We start from the raw sequence: 22,772 nt of genomic DNA, 5'->3' as shown, positions 1-22,772 counted from the left end.
GGGCTGCTGGCTCTGAAGTATGTTTGGAGGAGTTGAGTCGAGGCTTTTGAATAGCCTGAGTATCTACATTGGAGGCGTTATTATGCCAAACTGTACTTAACTAGCCACATAAATACTAAAGCCTGCTTAGGACTTATTTGCTGAAGAATCAGTAATTCAAAATAATTAAAGTAAATAAGTTTTTTTCCAGGAGGAGGGTGACACAGTGGACGTCTCTGCTGTGATTGGTTCTTGCACTCTGGTTGAAGCTCGTTTCCTATTGGATCATTTCATGTCCATGGCAATTAACAAGGTACCACCCCTCACCTTAACAGGAGACACCAAACCTGCTTTGTTAGCTGTAACTATATGTAAAAATAGTTGATCTTAATGTGGTGATTTAAGACATTCAAGCATAATAATGCATCAGGCCAATATGCTTTATAACCTATAATTTTCCATATGCTGGTGGAGATTTTCAGGCATTTAGTACATGATAGTTCTCTATAGAAGTTGAAGAAGTTTTTTTAGATCTTCAAGTAACAAGAAAAGTCGTCCAGTTGGTTTCTAGATTTATAATTTAGGTGGATACAAATGTGTGCCTACGATAGAACCAGTGATTTCTAAAGACAAATCAATAGGTTTTTATTTTATTTAAGGGTAAATAAAAAAAAAACGGTGGTTAATGTAAAGGGTATGACCTTTCCAGGGTCTACAGGCGGCTCAGCGGGAGTCTCAGGTGAAGGTGATGGAGGGCCGCCTGAAGCAGACTGAAATCACCAGCGCCACACAGAACCAGCTGCTGTTTCACATGCTGAAGGAGAAGGCCGAGTTCAACCCGGAGCTGGACGCTCTGCTGGGAAACGCTCTGCAAGGTACAACAAACCCTCACCTTTAATCTGACTAGCTCCAATTTCATCTTAGAAAGTAGGACGCTGACATGTTTGTTCATTTCTCAGGTTAGTTTTAGAAAGGCTTTTGTTCTTTCCGGAAGAGGATTGGGTTGCTGGTCAGCTGCATGTTTGAACTGTTGGAGAGATGCTCTTGCCTGTTGCCATCTGCTGAACAGAAGCTGGCCTTATTAGTTTCTGATACTACAGCAGAAAAAAAAAAAAAAACATTTCTGCACTGCTCTACCTATGGTTTTTTTCATGTTTGTATTTTGCCAGCCTGTTCAGTAGTATGCTATATTTAGTCTAGCCACTTTTACTCCTGAATTTTGCTTTAGTTTTTTACTGGGGGATTGTTTTTTGATTTGTGCACTTTTGTTTTCCCCCATGTTTTTCTTTTTTGCTTTCTCATGTTTTCACAGAGCTAGGTAACTTCCCAGTTGGTAAGTGAAATCACATTAGACCCTAATGCTCCTTATGAATGCATGGTTCCTACTTTTGGCATTTTTTTTTTGAACTAACTAAACTTAACAGAAGCAGGTGCATGAGGTGCAGTGCAGCCAAGCTTCCCTACAGTTGCCAGCTGACCCTCCTCCCCCTGTTCCTTAATTCAGACACACTCCTCCTCCCCTCCGTCTCCCTTCCAGCTGATATGTGCTACGGCCTCCATGCTTTAGCACCTGCTAACCCTGGTGCAGACACGTTTTACAGGAATAACTACGTGGATCGTTTCAGATCTCTCCAGTCTCAACAGGAGAGACAAGCTAATAATTTCTCACACTCTTAACTTTTCTGACCTCTTACCTCCATCCCAGCCCTCACACACCGGGTCACACTCTGACCCCCGACCTCCCATCTTTTCCTGCTGGTTGATCCCAGCGGAACCAGCAAGGAACAAGGTTGACTATCAAAAAAAGCATGGCAATTATTTCTTTTCTTTTCACATTTTGCTGGTACATCTCAATAAATTAAAATATTATTAAAAGTTGATTTATTTCAGTAAAAAAAAATTATTTCAGATCTTAAATTCATTGTAATAAGAGTGATATATTTCAAGCCAAGCATTACTGCAGTTAATAATGTCACCTTTTAAAAATATTGGCCTTAATCTCTTTTTCTAAAAGTGATTTTATTATTATTATTATTATTATTTATTTATTTATTTATTTATTTATTTATTTATTTATTTATTTATTTATTTTTGCCCAGACAACTTTAGGCAAAAAAATGATTTAGGCCATTATTTTTGGAAGGTGACAAAATGTAATGACTTGTATGAAATCAAAATCAAAATTTCAGTTTACCAGAAATTGTTTTGCATGCAAATAATTTTAAAACTAATTTTTTTAATATGGAAATGTTGGCCCACTGAATGTATGTCTATGTATTATACAGTACATGCTGCCAGTACTTGTTTGGGGCCACTTCATGATAACCTAACTCGGTTTGCATGTGTCATGACATGGAGACAATTATCCTGTGTCACTGCTACAGTGAAAGTTCCTAGTGTTGTCACAAGGAAGGTGACTGCTGAGGCCCATTTTTCGGATACATCTGTGTGTGGTGTTTTCCTGAAGGACTGACTCCATCTGCCGTCCACAACCCCTCCAAACTGTTGACTGTGCTTTGCTTCATAAAACTGTGAAAGCTGCTGATATTTCTGTGGTTTGTGCATCTTTTGAACAACTACCTTTTTCAATTCAGAAATATTCCATTAATCCCAGACAGAAATAAAATGTTACAACACTTGGGGAAATATAGATTGCCATACGGTTTGTTATTGGAAAATCATCTCACTGTTCTAGAGGGGAGGGTGTTATCCAGACAGAACTTTAGATAGTCACACTCTCAGTCATGGTGTCGTCCTCTCCATGTGGCTGGCACAGCGCATCCCAATCCATAACCTCAAAACAACCCTACAGGGCTTCTTCAGCTTAAACTCCTTCTTAAACTTTTGTTCATTACCTCTGAACAAGGGGCTTACATTCCAAGCAAAGACACAAAAGATGGTCATTTTATTTGCTAGGAAGAGGTCTTGCTTTGGAGATGCTTGAATCCTTGAGATTTGCATGAAGTAAATCCAATATCTTACTTTCCCTAATAGAGCAGCTGACAAACTTTTGAAATGTTGAACGTGTGGCAAGGAGTAAGGCATTGTTACAATCGCCAGATATTGTAACAAACTTACTGGGGTTGTCATGTCTGTTGTTTAGCAACAACTGAGCTGATGACGTCACATCCAGTAAGACTAGTGAACAACATCCAACACCAGAGGGAACAATCGCCTAAAAAAGCAATTTTTCTGAGTTACCTTGAGTGAATTGAAGATTTGTAGAATATTTTGTGAATTCCATCCTTGTTGAAGTTGCCTAGTTACTCTCTGGTGGACAGCTGCCAAGTTGTCACCAGTCTTCAACATGACTGTGTAGAACACAACGTGGCCCTAGGATTTCTTTCTTATTTTGGGCCTACATTAGAAGCATAATCCACAAAGTCAACAGAAACAAACACTTGAAATATATCGCTATGCACATAATGAATCTGTGTAACAAGTTTTACTCTTGAAGTACTGAAATGAATGAACTTTTCTCATAATATTCTATTCTGCTGAGATGCTTAGAAGCCTAATTAAGCAGCTGCAACAAAAAAAGCAGAAAAAATGGAAAACTCAATAAGTAAAGCAATGTTAATGAAGATGAGCAGGAATCTCATTTTTACAAAGAAAGACTGTCATCACAGTGGATGATGGTTATCACTGAGCTCTGATGTTCTTCACTGATCTCATTTGACAGAAAACGGGGATGATAGCAGCAGCGATGAGTCAGCCCAGAGTCCCTCAGCAGAAGGAACGTGAGTTAATGCTTCAAGAAAAACAGCTTCTTGCTTATTTTTTTTTTCTTTAAAGATGCTTCTATTATTGTGGGTTATTTTGAGGGTTGTCATGTCTCTTATGTTTTTTTCTATTTTACGTTATTGTGGCAGTGTGTGCTGTAATTGATTTTTGATGTTGGAGTTTCTCCTGGTTTGTTTTGTATGAGTTCCTTTTTTGCTTTACTTGCGGTGAACCTTAAGTGCATTTCTTGATGCTTATTGCATTTCCTCTGTAGCACATTGGCGTCGGACCTTATGAAACTTTGTGGGGAGTCCAAAACAAGGAGCAAGGTACATTTCAATTATAGTCATAATGTCTGATTGATTATAAATGTTAGCTAGGCTTTATTTGTTTGGGTGGATTTTTCCACACAGGCCCGCAGGAGGACCACCACTCAGATGGAGCTTCTGTATGCAAACAGTGAATCTGCCGGTGATGCGCCCGCTGACTTCTCCGGCCCCATGCTGTCTTTGGCTGAAACCCCAGATGGAGGTGGAGTGGACATGGACTTGTCGGGCCCATCAGTCAGAGACTACACAGCTCTTTCCCCTGGCTTTTCCTCTAAAATGGGCAGCATGTAAGTCCAGGCCCAGCTCTCTTCCACATACAGGTTCAGCTCTACAGTTCTCTATGCTGCTGCATGGTGGAGACTGCAGCTTTATTAGTTTGGTTGCCTTTCTTTTTTCTTTTTTTAAAACACCTTCTGTTAGCCCAGCAGATATAAAAGCATGAAAAGATTTATAAATCAAAAAGAATGCATGCCGTGCAAAAACAAGCTCTTTACGGCTTTATCAGAACTAAAAGTAGAGATGCACCGGTCAGAGATTTTTAAGCCGATTTCCGATAAAGGGAAGAGCTGAAAATACACAATAACCTGGTGATGTAATGTGTCCCATTGTCACGACATATACACTTTTTTATTGTAAGATCATTTAAAAATATTTAACAACTTACGTTTTAGATTGTCATCTCTTCCATTACAGGAGCCTTATAGTCTTTCCATCATGATTGATCAATAGTTATTTTTTTATTAGGAGCAGAGGCTTGCAACCACTCTGGGTTTGAATAATATTTGAAAACAATGATAATTAAATTGTTGACATCTTGGATATTTTGTCTTTAGCTGTGTTTATTAGCATTTGGCATAGTTAGTATTACCAACAGCAATCCTTTTGTGTATTTCCTTTGCTGTGTAGTTTCTTTCTTTCTTTTTTTTTCTTTAAGCATAGTTAGTATTACCAACAGCAATCCTTTTGTGTATTTCCTTTGCTGTGTAGTTTCTTTCTTTCTTTTTTTTTCTTTAAATTTATTTTTAAACACCTCACTGATACAGATAATGAACTTATAAAAGACTTCTCCGCTCCATAAGCAGGAAGTGGACTACAGTGCAGGGCATTCTGGGTAAATGCAACCATAACAAACTAGTGCTTGCTGAGAAAATGGCTTGTGGTCTTTTTGAGAAATCCTACAACCGCTAAAATCTGACATTACGCCATTTTTGTTTACGTTTCATGAAGAAGGAAGTTGTGCTCCGTGTCGTCTTCGTTTTCTTCAGTGGTTCTTGGTGCAGCGCCAACACAGGCGAGGAGGGGAACAGGTTTTTTGAAAGGTTTGAATCATTTTATGCAGTGTGGTGTGAAAGAGAAACACACCAGTTGGAAATTTAACAAATGTTGTCATTTTGGTCGCCAATCAAGCTAAATCTGCCTGACTATCAGGTGTGAAAACACTAACTTATCTCTCGGTGCATCTCTTGTAAAAATACTAACCAGACTGCTTTCTCCGTTTTTTAAATCCCTGCTTCAAACCAGTTGCACATTTACTTCCCAACACTTTCTAAAGATGCACCCCAACTCAAATTACTAGTTCCACTTTTGACTGCTAGAGCATAACAAAAACCTGAAGTGTCTTTATCAGTAAACATGGGCTTGGCCAGGAACACCCCCTCTGTTGGGCCTTACAGTACCAGGTAACTGTGTTTCTGTGTCCACTGCTGCATGCTCCATCTCTACGGCATTTTGCTTGGATTGAAGTGTCCCAACTGCTGCTTTGTAAATATTCTTGTTTGTGTTTCTGAACAATTGGTCCAACCGAACACTCAGCTCTGGCTCCAGAACTGTGTCAGGTTTGGAGAAGCGAACCCCAGAGCCGTCCCCGCTCTCTCGCAGGAAGACCTATGACAAGGCACAAGCAGCGGCTGACAGGGCAAAGGTCAAGGAGAATAAACAGTAAGAGCTTGTTGCCAGCATTTTGGCTGGAAAGCTATAAGAAGGTGAAGCTACAATACCTTAACTCTACTAATACTCCTGTCAATTTCCTGCTGTCGAGAGGCATGAAGCGTTTCCTAAACCAGTTGTGCTCTGAACTCAACATGATTTTGCTCCCTAACCTTGAAATTATGACTCTTCCTTGAGTCATAATGACTCTTTTCATTCCTGCTGGCTCTGACTTTGGCCTATCACTCTGCATCTGATGCTCCTTGGATCTATATTTTGTTTCGAATTCACTTTTGTTTAAAAATGTTCTTTTTAAACATTCAAACCATCACAAAGTAGTCCATAGCTTCAAAATGGAAGGAAATTATACAGACCTGCATCAAATCTCTTCTATTCTGACGGCCCAAAATAAAGTCTATTGAGGCTAACTCCCTACTGAAGGGGCAATATTGTGTACAATTAAGTAAATAATTTTTAGCTTTACATCATGTTATAATGTTATGTCCTCACCGGTAGTGTTGCTTTGATTTTTTTCATGCATCTTTAAGAAATTCTTTAATCTCCTGTAGCAACCATTCAGCTGTGTAAAACGCCTGGGTGGACCTAGCTCTGCCTTCCTGGATGAAGCTCCTCCTTTGAGCTGCAGCTTCCAAGATTATAAGGTTCCACCTCACAGAGCGCCTCTCCCCCTCTCAGCTCCTTCAGACTAGCCAGCAACAATTAGCAAACACCTGGTGGAACTGAGCATCTGCTGAGCTCATTATAGGAGCTCAGCTTATCAGTGCAACACTGACAAAAACGTTGTTAAAGGGTTTTAATAGAGGAGCCATGTTGTGATGACTTCCTGAAGGTGGAGTTTCAGAAAGGACAGGACTTTTTACAGAGACAGAGACCCAATTTCAATGTGTCATATTACACAGTAATATTTCTTCTAAGCCATTTTTGAAATCTATATAATTTTTTTAACAACCATTTCAACATAACTTTACATGATTGTGCTCTAAAATGACACTAATGTGTCTTGAAAATTACATAATACTGCCTCTTTATGAATGTTTTGATTCAATATTTTCTGAATTCCAGAAAGGTGATCCAATAATCACACAGATATAAATAACCACTCCTGAGGTTCCTGCCGTGGAACAGAAGCGGTTAAACAGTTTGTGTTTTGACCACTAAGCTAGCAGGACACCAACCAAAAAAAAGACATGACATTTACACTGGCACCAGCCTGAAGCTATCACTGACATTTCATACGGCAAATCTTCTTATTTGTCATCATTAATAATTTTCTTAGTGTGTCACAAACATTAGAGCTTCAGATAGGTTTTGGATAGGTTTCAGATTTTCATTTCACATCTGAAAACATCGGATAAGATCATGAGACGTTGCAGACCACCATTCAGGTATGAAAGATGGATTTATTTGAAGTTGACCTCATGTTTTGCTGGACCCAGACTCCCCCCCCTACCCCCCCGCCTCGTTTACCTTAAATAAAACATGAAGTGTGTTGTAGACAGACACTGCTGGCTGAGAGCCCATCCTAGCAGTGACGTTATTGTTTCATGTGTCTTCCCTCTTTTCTCCTGAGTGTAAACAGATTTGCACACCCTTCAATGATGCAGCAGCTGAACTGGGAAGTGTTGCTGACCTTTCCAACTCTGTTTTGGTGCCTAATTTCCCATTTAACATAAATATGTTGCATAACAAATTATGAAGTAGACATGGAACAGCATGACTATAGGACCTTGAAAAAGTTTTTTTATTTTTATGGGAATATTTGCAAAAAATAATGTAGAACATTATCTAATAGCTTTGACTTAAAACAGATTGGTAACAATTTCATTTAAACGGTTAAAATGATATATTATTACAGTAATATTGTAGGACATTATTTTTCTTTTATTTTGGTATAATTGACAACCAGATGGCTGGTCGGAGAACACGTGTTGAGTCACTCTGTTTCATACTAATTAGTTTCTATTCATTAAACATTTATAGACAAATCAAGAATGGAATTCAACAAGTACTGAAATTAATTTCAAGTCTGTTTTAGGTGATGGAAAATGTTTTAAAAGATTTACTGTTGTTTTTTGTACAGATTTGGCTAACTAAAGTAAGATATATAACAAAACCTCAGCTGAATTTACTAGATTTTTGAGTAAATCACACAGAATACTTCAGCTTATTCTGCTCTTAGAGGCTTGAACGAGCTGATCATAACTTTTTTAAGTTTGAAAGTGCGACTATCATGAAGACCTGTCTTAGAATGCAGAATTATTTCATTAGAAACAAAGAATTTGACTATAAAAATAATAAGGCAGCCAATGACGTCTCAGGAATGCTGGACTCTGTCTTCCTTTCCAGGATGCATGAATGCCCCACCCTGTTCTCCAACAGAATCCTCCACCTTCTTTCTTCCCTTCTCCATCAGCCCACAAAAGTACTGCCTTTAAAAAAAAAAAAGTTCTAGTAAAGTTTGACCCTTTGTTCCATCACTTGAGGTGGATTTGAACACAGACTGCCCTCTTTGGGGTTTCCATTCTCACTGCTGTGGTGTCTTTCTGTCACAGTGACACACTAAACCAGCTAATGCGATTAACGTCATTTATCTCGTTCTGCTTAGGTGTGTTTCAATTGTTTTTCCTCTCGGCACAGCAAAGATTTGTCCTCCATTTGTGTGTTAATTGGCTCTGAGACCTTGCATGTCTTTGGGTGTGTTTTCTTTCTCTTCTCCTCTCTGATAATTGGGCTGCACGGTGACTTGTTAGCTGATCGCTATAGTGATGTGCACATGTGTTTTTCAGGGGCGTCATCAACCCAGTGCCGTCCACTAAGAGCAGCCGCTCGGCGACGTTGCAGTGCGTTCACGTGGCAGAGGGACACAGCAAAGCCGTGCTGTGTGTAGACTGCACCGACGACCTTTTGTTCACCGGATCCAAAGGTTAATGCTTCCAGTTCTCACTCCTCTTGGTTGTAACTGTCACATCTCTCATCAGGACTCCATTCATGTCTCCATGTTGCTCCCCTGTTCATCTATTAGTGCTTGACTCCTTGTTAAGCTGTTATATAAAGGCTGACAGGGCTGAAGGCTGTGGATAAATGAAGTAATGAAACAAAATGACTTTCTGTGTAAAAGGAAAAGTCTCATCCTGAAGAGGCTTTTCAACATAATAAAAAGAGACTCATCTTATTCTAGAACAGCTCTCTCTGTTCTCACTAATTATTAATAGTGAAAGAGTTAATGTTTTTATCATTTAACGGTTTTAACGTCTATATTTGCTGCATTGTTTTTTTGTTTTTTTTAGTTCTGTAGTTCTGATGATCTAAAACGGTGGCAGCATTAACAGATCTGGATCCTCTTGCAGACCGGACCTGTAAAGTGTGGAACCTGGTGACGGGTCAGGAGATAATGTCCCTGGGAGGCCACCCTAACAACGTGGTGTCGGTCCGCTACAGCTCCAGTCTAGTCTTCACCGTCTCCACTTCATACATCAAAGTGTGGGACATCAGGGACTCGGCCAAATGCATCAGAACTCTGACGTAAGCAGGAACGTCAATGTGTTCAATTCCCGCTAACGCGCCAATACTGGAACTAACTTTGAAAACATTTGGTGCACTTTGCTTCCCCTAAATACAAATTTTCCAGATAAATTATAAGACTGTAATTTACATTCAGCTGACGAAAGTTTGACATCTGTGTTGAAATCTCGGTTATCAGCTGTTGACAATGGTTCAAGTAGTTAGACTTTTACTTTTATGTTCTTATTTTAAAGTGGGTGAAAACTGTTTACTCAGCAGTTTTGTTTCCCCTCCTCAGTGTTTGTTTTTTTTTCCTGGAAAAAACTTTCTTAAGCAAATGGCATGTAGTATATAACAAACGAATGAATGAGCTATGCAAAAGAAAACAACACTTACATGAACAAACAGCCAGGGCTAATAATTGAACTAATACATGCATAAATTCACTTTTGAATTGTTTTGAGAGTTTCCTCACGTTCTCCTCATGAAAAATGGTTCAATTTAGCGCTTTAGCTTCTGCAAAATACTATGTGAACATAGCCGTTTAGTGTTGGTGGAGCTAAGGTTTATGATGAGTGTTTTAGGGTTAGCGCAGCTATCTTTTTAGTCGGCGGTGCCCACCACTCTCCCTTGTGCTGCTTGAAAAAATTCGAACATGTTTGTCAGCAAAATGTTTTAAGAAATTATCCAAGAAACTTGGCTAATATAAGTTAGAGCAACATTTAATTTAGCCTTGAGGTTAAGAAAGTATTTTTGAATTGAATTTAATATCAACCGTCTCACATGACAATCCCATGTTAGAAGGTTGGGGCGAAATATGACAGAACCTGTTCAGTGAGCTGAAAATGTTCTGGTCACAGATATTCATCAGTTCCCATCTGTGTGTCCAGATCCTCTGGTCAGGTCAATGTTGGGGATATCTGTGCATCTAACACCAGTCGGACGGTCACCATCCCGTCAGGGGAAAACCAGATCAACCAAATTGCTCTCAATCCCAATGGGATGGTCCTCTATGCTGCTGCTGGAAACTCAGTTCGGGTGTGGGATCTGAGGAGGTGAGCTGCCTTTACACTTCTCTTCTAATCCACTGATGTATGTTGAATTACCTTCTCAGGATGTCCACATGCATTTGTGTATCTAAAATGAAGGCCCTAAAATGTCTTGCATTTATTTTGTAAAAATCTAATTTGGCCTTGAGTCCCAGTAATCCCAGCTCTTAAATGTTATGGTGGCCAGACTATTTAATCTTGTATGTTCTATGTTTTTTATTTTTCTTTCCGGACCTGTCTGTCAAACGTTTGCATCTTTATTGCGCTCTGTGTTTTGAGGCTCAAACAATTTCCTTCTCTAGACAAGACTCACCCCAAAAGATTTGCACCTGGAATTGTAAAGTTTTCTCAATGTCCATTTGTCACATTTTCCAGATTTTCTTTCCAAAAATTAAGATTGGTATCAATTTCTAACCACTTCAATTATACATTTTCTGTTGGTCTGTAACACAAAATCCCAACAAAGTACTCTAAGATTTCGGGTGGTAGAGTGACAAAACATGGAGATGTTTAAGAGACTTGAAGTTTGATTGTTTTCACCACTTAAACGACTTAATTCAGACTGAAAACCAGACAGAATCCAATCTCCAGCCTCCATCAGTTACTGTCCGCCGCCTGCTGTTGGCTTTGATGGATTGCCTGTTTATCCATTGTTGGAAAATAAATCTGTTAATAGCCGTCACCCTGGATGAGTAAAACAACATGAGATGGAAATATTCTGTCATTTTCTGAGCGCAAATAGCCAAACTTGTTCTCTGAACTTTAGGAACAAGCTACATTTTCCAAAGTGTGCTGTATAAACCTCCTGCTGCGTTGGTGACATTTTCCCCTTTGTTGTACGATGAATAATAATGTAATCAGATTTCCTGTTGGCTGTCTCTTTGTGGTTCTGGGAGGAACAGTTGAGTGGCAATGCGTTTAATTTTTGCTCAGGTTCGTTTCCACCGGAAAGCTAACGGGTCACCTGGGTCCTGTCATGTGTCTGACTGTGGATCAGTCTGGAAACAACCAAGACCTGGTGATCACTGGGTCCAAGGATCATTACATTAAGGTGGGTTTCTTTGCTTGTAACATAATACAGTCTGACTCAGCCTTCTGATGGGCGTTTGTTTTCTTACTGACAACTAGCATTTGATAGAAAAAACCCAGTAAAAATCCAAAACAGCAGCCAGTTGTTCAAAAGTCTGTTGCTGTTGCAGCTGTTCGATGTAAGTGAAGGCTCTCTGGGGAGCGTCAGCCCTGCGCACAACTTTGAGCCTCCCCACTATGACGGTATCGAGTCACTGGTGGTCCAAGGGGACATTTTCTTTAGCGGTTCCCGCGACAACGGAATCAAAAAGTGGGATCTGGATCGCAAAGACTTGCTGCAGGTACACAATGCCAATCCCTCAAACAGTCTGTTCAAGAGGCTGCTTTAAGATAGCTGCCTGAACCCTGTTATTATGAATTGCACCGTTAGAATAATAAAATGTGTCATTGTCATTCGTAGCAAGTCCCAAATGCTCACCGTGACTGGGTTTGCGCCCTGGGCATCGTTCCCAGCTCCCCGGCCCTGCTGAGTGGCTGCAGAGGAGGGGTGCTCAAGCTCTGGCACACAGACACACTGGGGCCTCTGGGGGAGCTCAAGGGTCATGAGAGCCCCATAAACAGCATCGCTGCAAACAGCAGCCACCTGTTTACAGCCTCCGAGTAAGTCCAACACACACACACACACACACATGCACAAACACACACATGCTTTGGCTGCAGTGAGCTTAGAGAGTCAGTTTTCTGTGGAAGAGTTTGGGCCAGTTTGTGTGGAATACAACTCAAGCTGCCACTGAATGGCTCCATTTTAGATTCTGATACTTTTGATTGCTTCACTTTTTTTAACCACTTTTTTAACATCTATTGAGCTACAGAGTGAGGGATGGGGGAAAAAATCAAACAGTAATCAGGTTTAGTTTCATGTTTCAGAATCCAACTCATGAACTTGTTGCATATATTCCAATGTTATTATTATAAAGTTATCTAAAATGCTACAGCAGGGGTCCCCAAACTACAGCCTGCGGGCCAGATCCGGCCCGCCTCCACATTTGATCCGGCCCCCTGAACAATACCAGAGAGCATTCAGATTTTTTTTCATATATTGTATTTTCCGGTTTATATGTGGATTTTTCTTCAACCACCAGGGGGCTCTTTAGCAGGAAGTGTATTCTGTAAACTGTGGGTGTTTTGTTTTGCATGGCACATTGCTGCCATATGTTGGACTTTAAGGGAACTGCTTAATTTTTATGTTATTTAATCAGTACGGTTGTTTGCTAGCGGTAGAGCAGATGAACAAACGTGTCTGTTATGAACGCCGCAGTCCAGGTCGAGTTCTTCGAAGCGATGCCTCTAAGTAGCAGCTTATACTTCAAAACGAGCCTTTATGTTAACATGTGATAAAATAAGTAACTTGTTTATTGAATTAGTTTTGGAAATACCTGCAGGAGATTTAATTATGTGCTACGTCATTGCTAACTAGCAGGCTGCTAAGATTTCTTAGGTCATTATGTAGCATTGCAGCTCATAGCATTCTGAGGTAGCTGTTGTATCAGTTGTACTTCTAATGTATGTATCTGAATGTAAAACACTTCTGTTAGCTGCTCTGAGCTCATCCTGAGTTGTTTGTGTTTTGACAGTTTCACTCCATTGTACATGGAAATAAAGGAAGAACTAATTAATCCTGACTCGTGTGAAAAGAGTTTGGCTGATGGTTAGTTTTGGTACAAGACACCATAGCGAGACCATTACAAAGTGAATCATTGGAAGTCAAAATTGGAAATAAAAGAAGAACGTGCCCATTAAAAAAAAATTAAGTTTTAATAGGGAATTGAAATTTGAGAATGTTGTTGATCAGTTAAATAGCATTGAGGGGAAATGCTATTTAACAGTCTTTTAATACTGGGATTATTGTGAGAATTTGAGGTATAGATATTAGGATCCAGTAGATGGCAGTAGTGCAACAATAATGGATTCAAGCTGCTGTTGAAATCTAAAGAAGAAGAAGGAGGCGCTTTTTTTTTTTTAGCTGCTGGTAGTAGCCGCCCTGAGGGTTCGGCCTTTTTCTTTTTCCGTTTCCTTTTCGGAACTTCTGTTATTCGTTTTTTTTAATTTTAACTTTGGCACTTTTTTTTTTTTCACCGTTATTAATTTTATTTTTCATTTGCCTTTTTTTGCTTCAATTTTTGGTTTTCCGCCCCCTTTTGTTGTTGTTGCTTGGTTTTGGAAACCTTGGGGGGGCGTGGTTTTTTGGGCTTTTTTTTTTTTTTTTTCTTGTTTTAAAAAAACAAAAAAACTTTGGGGTTGTGGTTTGTGGTCTGGTGTGGCTCATAGTTAGGAAAATACGGACTATAATCCTTCCTGACTTTTGTTCTGTGAAGAACCCAGAGAGGGTTATTTGATTGTGCTTTCTGGAAAACAATACATTTTTACATTTAGGCACTCCTGCAATCGTCACACCTTTTCTGTTACAAACTGACTCCGGCCCCCCACTACAGAAGGGAAAAGTTATGTGGCCCTTACAGGGAAAAGTTTTCACCCGGCCTGCGCTACAGGGTGAAAATTTAGCTCAGCTGTTAGCCAGTCTGCAAGCTAATAGTGAATTCTCTGCATTTCATGCAAGCAACATGTTAGCTTAAGGCGATTGTATGGGTCTGAGTGTATGATAGACTGTGTGTGTTACAATAAAGAAGCCATATTGGATTGTGAAGTCAGAACAGGTGAAAAACCTCAAATTTTTGCAGTGAGAATCCAGATTCAGTTCTGTTCATTTTTACCTCTTCAAACTTAAAAATGGTGGTTACACCACATCCACTGATTAAGTAGAGCTAGTAGATAAGACCTTTCTTTTTGTGGTTTTATGACAAAAAACAAGACATGGATCTGTAGCAGGTTAACATGAACTTTGGCATTCTTTCCATTTGTCTGAAATGTTTAACTCCATCTATGCTTATTTGCTTTCTTGCGTCATAGCGACCGCACAGTGAAGATCTGGCGCGCCCGCGGCGGACTGGACAGCACCTTAGAGGGCGTGGACAATGCAGACGAGGTGGCCAGTAACTGAGCGCAGCACCCCCTGCCTGTGATGACTCCAGAAGGACGTAACTGCATTCTGTGACGCTGCTGCTCTTGCACTTTGCCCTCAACATCTTAACCCAGTGCTGACTCTGAACATGCTCACTGTTTTGGCCATACGATCGTTGACTCAGCCCAAACTCGCTCAGTAATCTCATAATCTCTTAAGGTATTTTATTCATTTCAATGTTCGGTACGGCTCCGTTTTAGGTTTTCCGCTGTACGAACTGCAGCATTGTGAGTTTCTCCTGATTGTCAGTTGAAATGACGAGTTCATTCCAAATCTCGAAAGTGTCCGCTGACACACACACACACACACACTCTCGAAAGGGGTTTGTGTGTCCGAGACGGTGCAAAGACGAGCAGCTGATCCCCGCCTGCATCGAGAGGATTCTGAACCACAGAGAAAACCCAAGCATGAACTGCGCCATGCCACGCAATGAAAACGTGCCATAGACTCTGACTCTGTCCACTCTCTATTACAGTTTCTAGGAAAAACGCCTATTCTGCTTGTGCTGTAGAAGAGTAATCATAGAAGCTTGTACTTTGAGAACAGACACAACGATACAGTTTCTAGAGTAACTGTTCAGCTCAGCATAGTAAATCCTGATCTAGGAGACAAAACGGATGAACTCTTACCCAGAAACAAAAGACTGTTCTCAGATTTGGGAAGAACTGATAGGAATTCTGTTGTAGGAGGAAAACTTGGTAGATTTAGAGTTGATAGTGATCACTTTTGAGTTCATTTAATAGATTTCTTTCACATCAGAACCAACTTCTCACATGGCCATTCCTGACGGGAAACTAACAGGACACTGTTTCATCTCAACTCTGCTGTTGGATAGCATCTTTAGTTCACCAAGCAAATATGTGCAACTTATGCAAAGTTAAGATGTTACCACTAACATGAATGATATCTGAAGCTACATCAACCTTTTTTTAAAGTTATTAATTTAAAACAAGTCATTATGTCTTGTACAATTTTGGAATTTTCAGGATTTTATGCGTCAATTTCTTTGGTTGTTTCTTTTTCTTCCTTCCTTTTTTTCAAATCCCAGTTTTACAGAATGCTTCCCCACCGTGAAAGTTCAGAGGTTTGTGGCCAATTTTAAGTCTTAAATTTTCCTTAAGCTTCGATCTGCCGGTCCAGATTTGAGCTAACTCTACTTTCTTCCGTAAGGATTGCAAAACAAGAACGTACAAAACAGCATTTGTTTGTTTTTTTCTGTCTTTTCTTTGTTTCTTTCTTGTAACAAAGAAAGAAACAAAAAGCAAAATCATTTTAAACTGGACTTAGCATCATGTATTGGCAACATCACTGTTAGCTTGCTAGCATTTCTAAAACCAGTCTCCGTGGATACATCCTAGAGAATGTAAATATTTATGTTTACGGAGATTTCCAAAAGGCTGCCAACATTTTTTATATCCAGCATGTTCTCGCTCACGGTACATATAAAACAATATGTTTTATGAAATTGTCAGCCTTCCGATTATCTATTGAAACTTCTGCTTTCCCACAGCCTGAATGAAAAGTAGATATAGTATATTCAGTTTTATCTAAAAAAATATTTCCACTTCTTTCCTTCTTCTCACTTTAAACACGTTCACTATTTGAAAAACTGCTAACTTTGAGTCTTCTCTCAGTCCAGTTCCAGTCAGCCCCTCATTTTTCTGAGCCTCTCCAAGTAACTGCAGACCTTTTACAGGGCAACGCTCTTAGTTTTAGCCTCTTAATGTAATGAGAAGAGTGGAAATCTCCTTCAACTTTGTGGAACTATTCCTTTAACACTTGAGCACTTGTAAAAAAAAAAAAAACAGTAACACAGTTAAGCTTTGAGGCTAATGTAATCATTAAATATGAACAGGTTTGAACAATAAACACACCACCTGTTCTTGTGTCATTGTGTGACAATCTGTGAATCCCACACTACTAGATTTCTGTCCCCTTGCTGCTCACTTTCTTTAGCCTTATGAGTGGTCGTCTCGTTGCTACAGGTGAGCTTCACCTGATGTCACAGCTCCACTTTCTGTAGATACTTAACGGTATGTTTTTGTTTTCGTTAGGAGAAGAGAGGCCTTCAGTACGATGGCGTGTTAGGGGTCATTGTAGAGAGGAAAAAAGGAGCAAATTACTGCCAAAAATACTCAGAAATTATTAGATTAATTTCAGAAATTTTCCAGGAAAAACAAAGACATTTCTGTTTCAAAAGTAAAAACATTGTTGGGGGGGAAAAACTCTGAAGTTTTGAGATTCTCAGATATAAAAAAAAGAAAAAAAACCCCACAAGGACATTTGAGTTTCAAAATTTTAATATTTGTTTAATCTCAGAAATTTTGTAGAAAAAACAAGTAATTGTCTTACTTTCAAAAGTCGAAACGTTTTAGACTTTTTTCTAGAAAATTTCAGAGATGAATCTAAAGTTCTGAATTTCTCTAGCATTTTTTGACTTCTCATGCTCAGAAATGTCCTTGTTTTTCTAGATAGTTTGAGATTGTTTTGGCAGAAATGTCCTTTTTTCCCCGCCTCATCTACAATGGCCCTAACACACCATCGTACTTCGAAGTCTGTGTCGTTCATCTCTCCCAGTTCTGATCCTTGTGACTGAAGACTTCTGGACTCTCAGTTGTAATCTCTCCGTCTGTCTCGACTGTGCGCCGTTACTTATGAATGTTCAGTGGAAAAGCAGCTGTATGAATTGTTGCATTTCATATCTGATGTTTGTGAAACTTGCATATATCAAAATGTGACTGAATGTTGGCATTGTGAGACCGTTGATCCGAATCCAGTCTCACAGCAGAACCAGGAGGACCAGACTTAGCAGGAAGACCAACAGGCAGCATTAGCGGGAGTTTTCTCTCCAACTACAGTTATTTTTTTCCGTTTTTATCTTATTCTGCTTTTTGTCCCTTAAATGGAGGTTTAGTAGCCATTCCCCAAATGGCAAACTGTAGCGATTCTAATGTCAGATGCCTGATGAGAATAAATGCCATCTGTCGAAAACACCAAAGCATGTGTGACTTTTCTGCTTGCTTAATTTAAGGCTTAAAAACACTTTAAACATCTTGTGTAGATTTAAAACTTGGTATAATATTTTATTTCTCAAAGAGCTGTAATAAAATTTTCACGGATCCAGTGCAAAAGTCTGGGGGATGTGATTTGACCTAAAAGGCAATGTGACGGTTTCACTTACTGGAATATTTTAACTTGTTCATTGTGATTGGTTCTTTATGATCCCAAGAATACACCAATTGGATGAAAACAATCTGTCATTTGCTGGACGTGTGGTTCATTTACATACACTTTAAGCTGTAAACTTACTGCCTGTAAACTAACTTTGTAAACTTAAATTAAGTTGTAAGCTTAACCAAATCATTAACTTAAATTTGCTGTGTTAACTTAAAGTTGTTTGTTTTAACTTAGTTTCTTTTTGTTAATATAAAGTAAGTTGATTGCATTAATTTAAAGTTGCTTGTGTTAACATAAAGTTAAGTTACTTGTGTATTACCGGCGTACTTTGTGTATGATGGATGTGAAATTCCACGTTTTTGGCCTTCTCGGTGTTCCGTACATGAGGAGTAGGAACGAGGATGTTATCCATTTCACCAATAAATGACTGAGACATACAACACAATATGCCCTTATGCAAATGAAATGAATGACACTGGCATGTAGACATTTTGTCTTTAGTACCTTATCAACTTTTGAATAAATTCTGTCCACCATGGAAAACCACCACCAACAACAGACATGTGACCAGGAACCAATGGAACTGAATTGTGTTTTCTGTCTGATCCCACAGATGGGTGAGTGTGTTATTTACCTTGGGCTCAGGAACATTAGCTGGTGGAGGCAGTGTGATGCTTTGGGCTGTGTTTTACTGGGAAACCATGGTTACAGTCACGGATGGTGCTTGACATGCCCCAACAGTCGTGTCAGTGACTTTTAGGATGTGACAGTTGTCGAGACAACCTAGCAACAGTGAGATTTCGTTGTTCACTTCACCTTACTGAGATATTTGGAGGTTACCATAACAACCACAAGAGGACAATGATTTTTAAGTATATGGACCTATTTTATTTTTTTTTTATAGTTACATCAATCTCAGTAGATTGATGCAGACATTACATTAGGACTGAAAGTACTATACTTATTTACTTGCCTATTTCAAAAGTCCAGTGACAATTAACTTTAAGCTATGAAAGCTAGCTTAAAGTTAGCTTTCATAGCTAACTATGAAAGCTAACTTTCATAGTTAGCTTTCATAGTTAGCTAACTATGAAAGCTAACTATGTCAGAGATGAGATGTGAATCTCATCTCTGCCATGAAGGCTTGATCTTTCATCACAGCCAGGTTCTGTTTTCTGTCTGAACTGATAAAAGAAGTGGACACAAGGTGGCAGTAGCAGCATCTACATAGCTAACCTGGAACGGAACTACAAAATAACTGTATTTTTATACTTCTGCCCATCAAAAGGCCAAAAAACAAAATCGCCAACCATCCCTCATCCCCCACTGACTAGGTTCTACTCACATGTGAAGCAGAAGTAGACACTGGACCTATACTGACAAAACATTTGGCACTGTAAACATTCCATCTGAAACTGACACACGCAGAGTTAGAGAAGAATAATTAACTTGATTTCAACTTCCAGTCAGTGGAATGAAACATTCCAGTCTTTAAATCCTCGTTTAAAAGATTTATATAAGCCAGTTATTTTGTAGTAAATGTTTCATCATTTTGAAGTAAAAGATAACTTAAACCAATATCAAGATAAATAAGAAGCTTTAAAATATATTTGAAATAGGCTCGTGTGACGCTGATGAACAGTGATTGTAAACTCTTAGAAACATGCCTCAGGATTATTTAGGTTCATAGTTAATATTTGCATTTGGTCTTTGTTCAGGTTGTTTGCACTGTCAGTCGTAGTAAAAAGAAAGTACACCCTCTCTAAAATTAAGGGTGTTGCATATCAAAACGTGGGAAAAACATAAAGACTTAGTTTCACACTGGAGAACAAAAAATAAAGGGAAATATGTAAACACTGTTTGATCAGTCTTTATTTTGGGTGACTGGCCGATGTGAAACCGATCTTATCAATCTCTGCAAAGCAACTCTTCAAGCCCCTCCCGTGACTTTTTTGTGACAAAACTATAAACTTTTTTTCAATCTCTTTTGAGTCTTTGTCAACAACACATAAAAGAACTGATTATTGTTAAATGTTTTTGAGCAAAATAGGATTGGAATATTACAGGGGTATTGTGACCTTATAACACATGACAGAGTCAGTTACATATAAAAAGAAATTGGTATCAGTCAAAATTGGAATCGGTAGATCAGGCGTTTTAAAGATCTGCGACTGGCCAGAACATTGCAATCAGCGCATTCCTAAAGCGAAGCCAGTTAGTATTTTTAGTTTTGACAATAAACTCTGAAACTTTTATCAAGCAATTGAAGGATTACATATTTTGGTAACTGAATCAACTAATATTATACTCTCAGCTCTTAAGGAGTAACTATCAATTCCAAACTATTTACTGCTTTTAAATTTAAGCAATTTCCTTTCCTTCTCTGTTCTTTCAGTTGTTTGGCTTTTACCAGATATAGTTAGGATTTTGTTTATGGTCTGGGCTAAGTTAAAGTCATTTTCATATATATTTTTTACCTTCTTGCTTTTATAGTTTTGTAGTTAGGAGTTTTCCTCCCATCTGAGGAAAAAAGTGGCTAATTTGGCTAATCTGGCTCTAAAATGTGCAGCAGAGTCTGAAGCTTAATGAACATCTCAGGAGGTCACCAGGATCTGCTCCATAAACCTACAGCTCCTTCTGGCAGACGGCACCAATCACCGGCCACCTGATGGGTTAAACACGTTGGAGGATCATTTCCCTCAACACGTTCACAAAAACTGGTTGGGTTGCACATTTATCTTGTTTATTAAGGCACTACGCCCCTTATGGACACACTTTACACAAATAACTGATGTTCTCAGCGATGGCGAGCAATCTTTCTGAGATGCAAGTCTATATCTTTTTTCCTCCAAAAAACAGCACAAGCTGCTTTTTCATAAGATGCAGAGATGTGCACATTTTACCTCCAGTCATGATGCTCACAGAGAGAGAAGCTGAACAACCTCAGCAAAAACTGGAGTTGAAGAGACCTTGACAGGGGAAACAGAACATCAGAGAAACTGTATTCAATTCTAGACTTTCCTTCCATTTCTAAAAGAACGAATACATTTAAAAGTCTCACAATAGAACTGGCTTATATTTTGAAACATAAAATAATATTTGGGCTCCCAAAACTCGAGGCTCCAGGTTTCTTTAAATTCTGTGCAAACTCAAGTCGAGGTTAATTTGACATTTTATGCTGTGTTTACTAAATTAGGTTCGTAACTTTGGAGAGCGCTATAACGTATCCATCCAAATTATTAAATGTTTAGCCAGTTAGCATAGTTTGTGAATGTAATGTAACTATTAAATTGTAACATTTGTAATTTTTTGCGACATCCTAAAGATGCTAGTTAGGTAGCATCTTTAGTTCTGTCAGCTCACTCGTCTTGTGAGCCAGAGAAAGGTAAGCCGGGTATATCCTATGGGTTGTAATATGAATGAATATGTCAAATTACAAAAAAACTGAGGACAGTTCTGAAAGTTGTGGTTTTGGAAAGTCTGTGTGTTGGAGTAAAAGTTTATACCTTCTTAGTTTTAGCTAGTTGAGTGCTAATGCTAAAGTTAAACATGCTAACTAGCTGAAGTTTTCAACCTCACCACGTAAGCTGTGGTTGTCAACAAGAATAGGTTTACATATCAACTTGTTAAAATAGATTTTATAAAGCTTAGTGCTTCAGTGATATTATATTAGTTTATCACAAACAATGGAGGATAAACCAGGGAAGCAAAATTGTCTCCGTTGCTTAATTTAGGCAAGTTTATTTTCAAATTTGGTTGAAATTTAACTAACTTAAGTGTCTTTGAGCTATTAAATTTTAACCATTTGTACTCTTAAACCGATTTAAATGCACCAAAATAAAATAAGCAAAAATATTATCCCACTTTTACATTCCAACAGTGTGTTTTATCAGTGTACTTTTTAAAGATTTGGTATCTACACCTGAGTAAAGTCCTGCAGGTTGAGCTCTGGTTAATGGAGGACAAATGACATGCGCATGTTTATCTCAGCAAGGTTCTGACTTGAAGAAGGAAACTGATGAGGCAACAATTATAGGAACAGCTGGAGCAGCTCTGCGCCCTACTCATTTGAAATCTTTTTAGTGGAGCTAAGTCACGAACACACTAGAAATATGTGGAAGGAACAAAAAATAGCTGCGCAGATAATTGGAGAAAATGCTTTTTAAGCTGTGCTTTGTTGGAACAGAAAGAAGAATTATTTGACAGAGCCGTAGAGGAAGTGATGAAACGCCTCCCCAGAAATGTAGCTCATTTGTCAAATCACTACACCCCCCAAGGAGTCTGACTTTGCAGTCTCTAAGCCATTTCACTACTTTCATTTTGCAACTGGCCACATCCAACACCTCTGAATCGCTCCCTGAGCCACTGTAGACCGCTGATACGGCACTTGTTCTTCAGTCGGAAGAACTCAGCAGTAATTTTTTCATTTTGGCTCTTCAGCCATGTTGATTTTAGAAACGGTCTGACGGTCTCCTTTAGTTAATAAAATAAAGTGTTTTATTTTTCACTCAAAGTTCTCAGGAGCTGAATCTTACGTGAAGACTAAATATGAACCAAACAAACACCTGCCGAGGACAAAAAGACGATTCAAAGTGTCAAGAACTTGATGTTCACATGCACGTCTCTGATACACTTCCCAATCACTCCAAACTTTTCAATTCAGTCTCATTATTATTTCAGTGAACAAGTGTTCAGAACAGCTCAGCAGATCAGTTGTGGCAGGCACCGTTAACGTAAAAACATGAAGACAGAAGAAGAAAGATCTCTCCCTGTAGAGAATACAACTTAGAGTCACATAGAAAACCCTAAATCAATCCTGCTGCCAGCGTTCCTTCAATCGAAGGTGAAGACGACCTGGTTTTAATCTCGACACCGGTGAGATGGGGAGAGATTCAGGCTTCTATGAGAGCCTTGGAATGACTTTTTGAAGAGTCTTGAAGAGAAACAGAACTGATGGCT

The 22,772-nt window shown here is 39.0% G+C and overlaps 1 protein-coding gene across 1 annotated transcript in view; it reads left to right on the top strand.

The window, feature by feature from the left end:
- Positions 1–16,443, top strand: part of kif21a (kinesin family member 21A) — a 70,345-nt gene extending 53,902 nt beyond the window's left edge. Inside the window, exons 23-35 of the mRNA XM_016678547.1 lie at positions 689–854; positions 1,292–1,312; positions 3,662–3,719; positions 3,977–4,031; positions 4,116–4,318; positions 5,844–5,969; positions 8,765–8,901; positions 9,326–9,500; positions 10,370–10,534; positions 11,462–11,579; positions 11,728–11,898; positions 12,018–12,217; positions 14,525–16,443. Of these exons, the coding sequence (XP_016534033.1) occupies positions 689–854; positions 1,292–1,312; positions 3,662–3,719; positions 3,977–4,031; positions 4,116–4,318; positions 5,844–5,969; positions 8,765–8,901; positions 9,326–9,500; positions 10,370–10,534; positions 11,462–11,579; positions 11,728–11,898; positions 12,018–12,217; positions 14,525–14,615 (1,686 nt within the window). The 3' untranslated portion in view covers positions 14,616–16,443. The remainder of the gene's footprint in view (positions 1–688; positions 855–1,291; positions 1,313–3,661; positions 3,720–3,976; positions 4,032–4,115; positions 4,319–5,843; positions 5,970–8,764; positions 8,902–9,325; positions 9,501–10,369; positions 10,535–11,461; positions 11,580–11,727; positions 11,899–12,017; positions 12,218–14,524) is intronic.
- The last annotated feature ends 6,329 nt before the right edge of the window (positions 16,444–22,772 follow it).

Source organism: Poecilia formosa, unplaced genomic scaffold (assembly GCF_000485575.1).
Source record: "Poecilia formosa unplaced genomic scaffold, Poecilia_formosa-5.1.2 Scaffold185, whole genome shotgun sequence".
In the NCBI taxonomy this organism is placed as follows: Eukaryota; Metazoa; Chordata; class Actinopteri; order Cyprinodontiformes; family Poeciliidae; genus Poecilia; species Poecilia formosa.
This window is presented reverse-complemented; position numbering and strand designations above follow the sequence as displayed.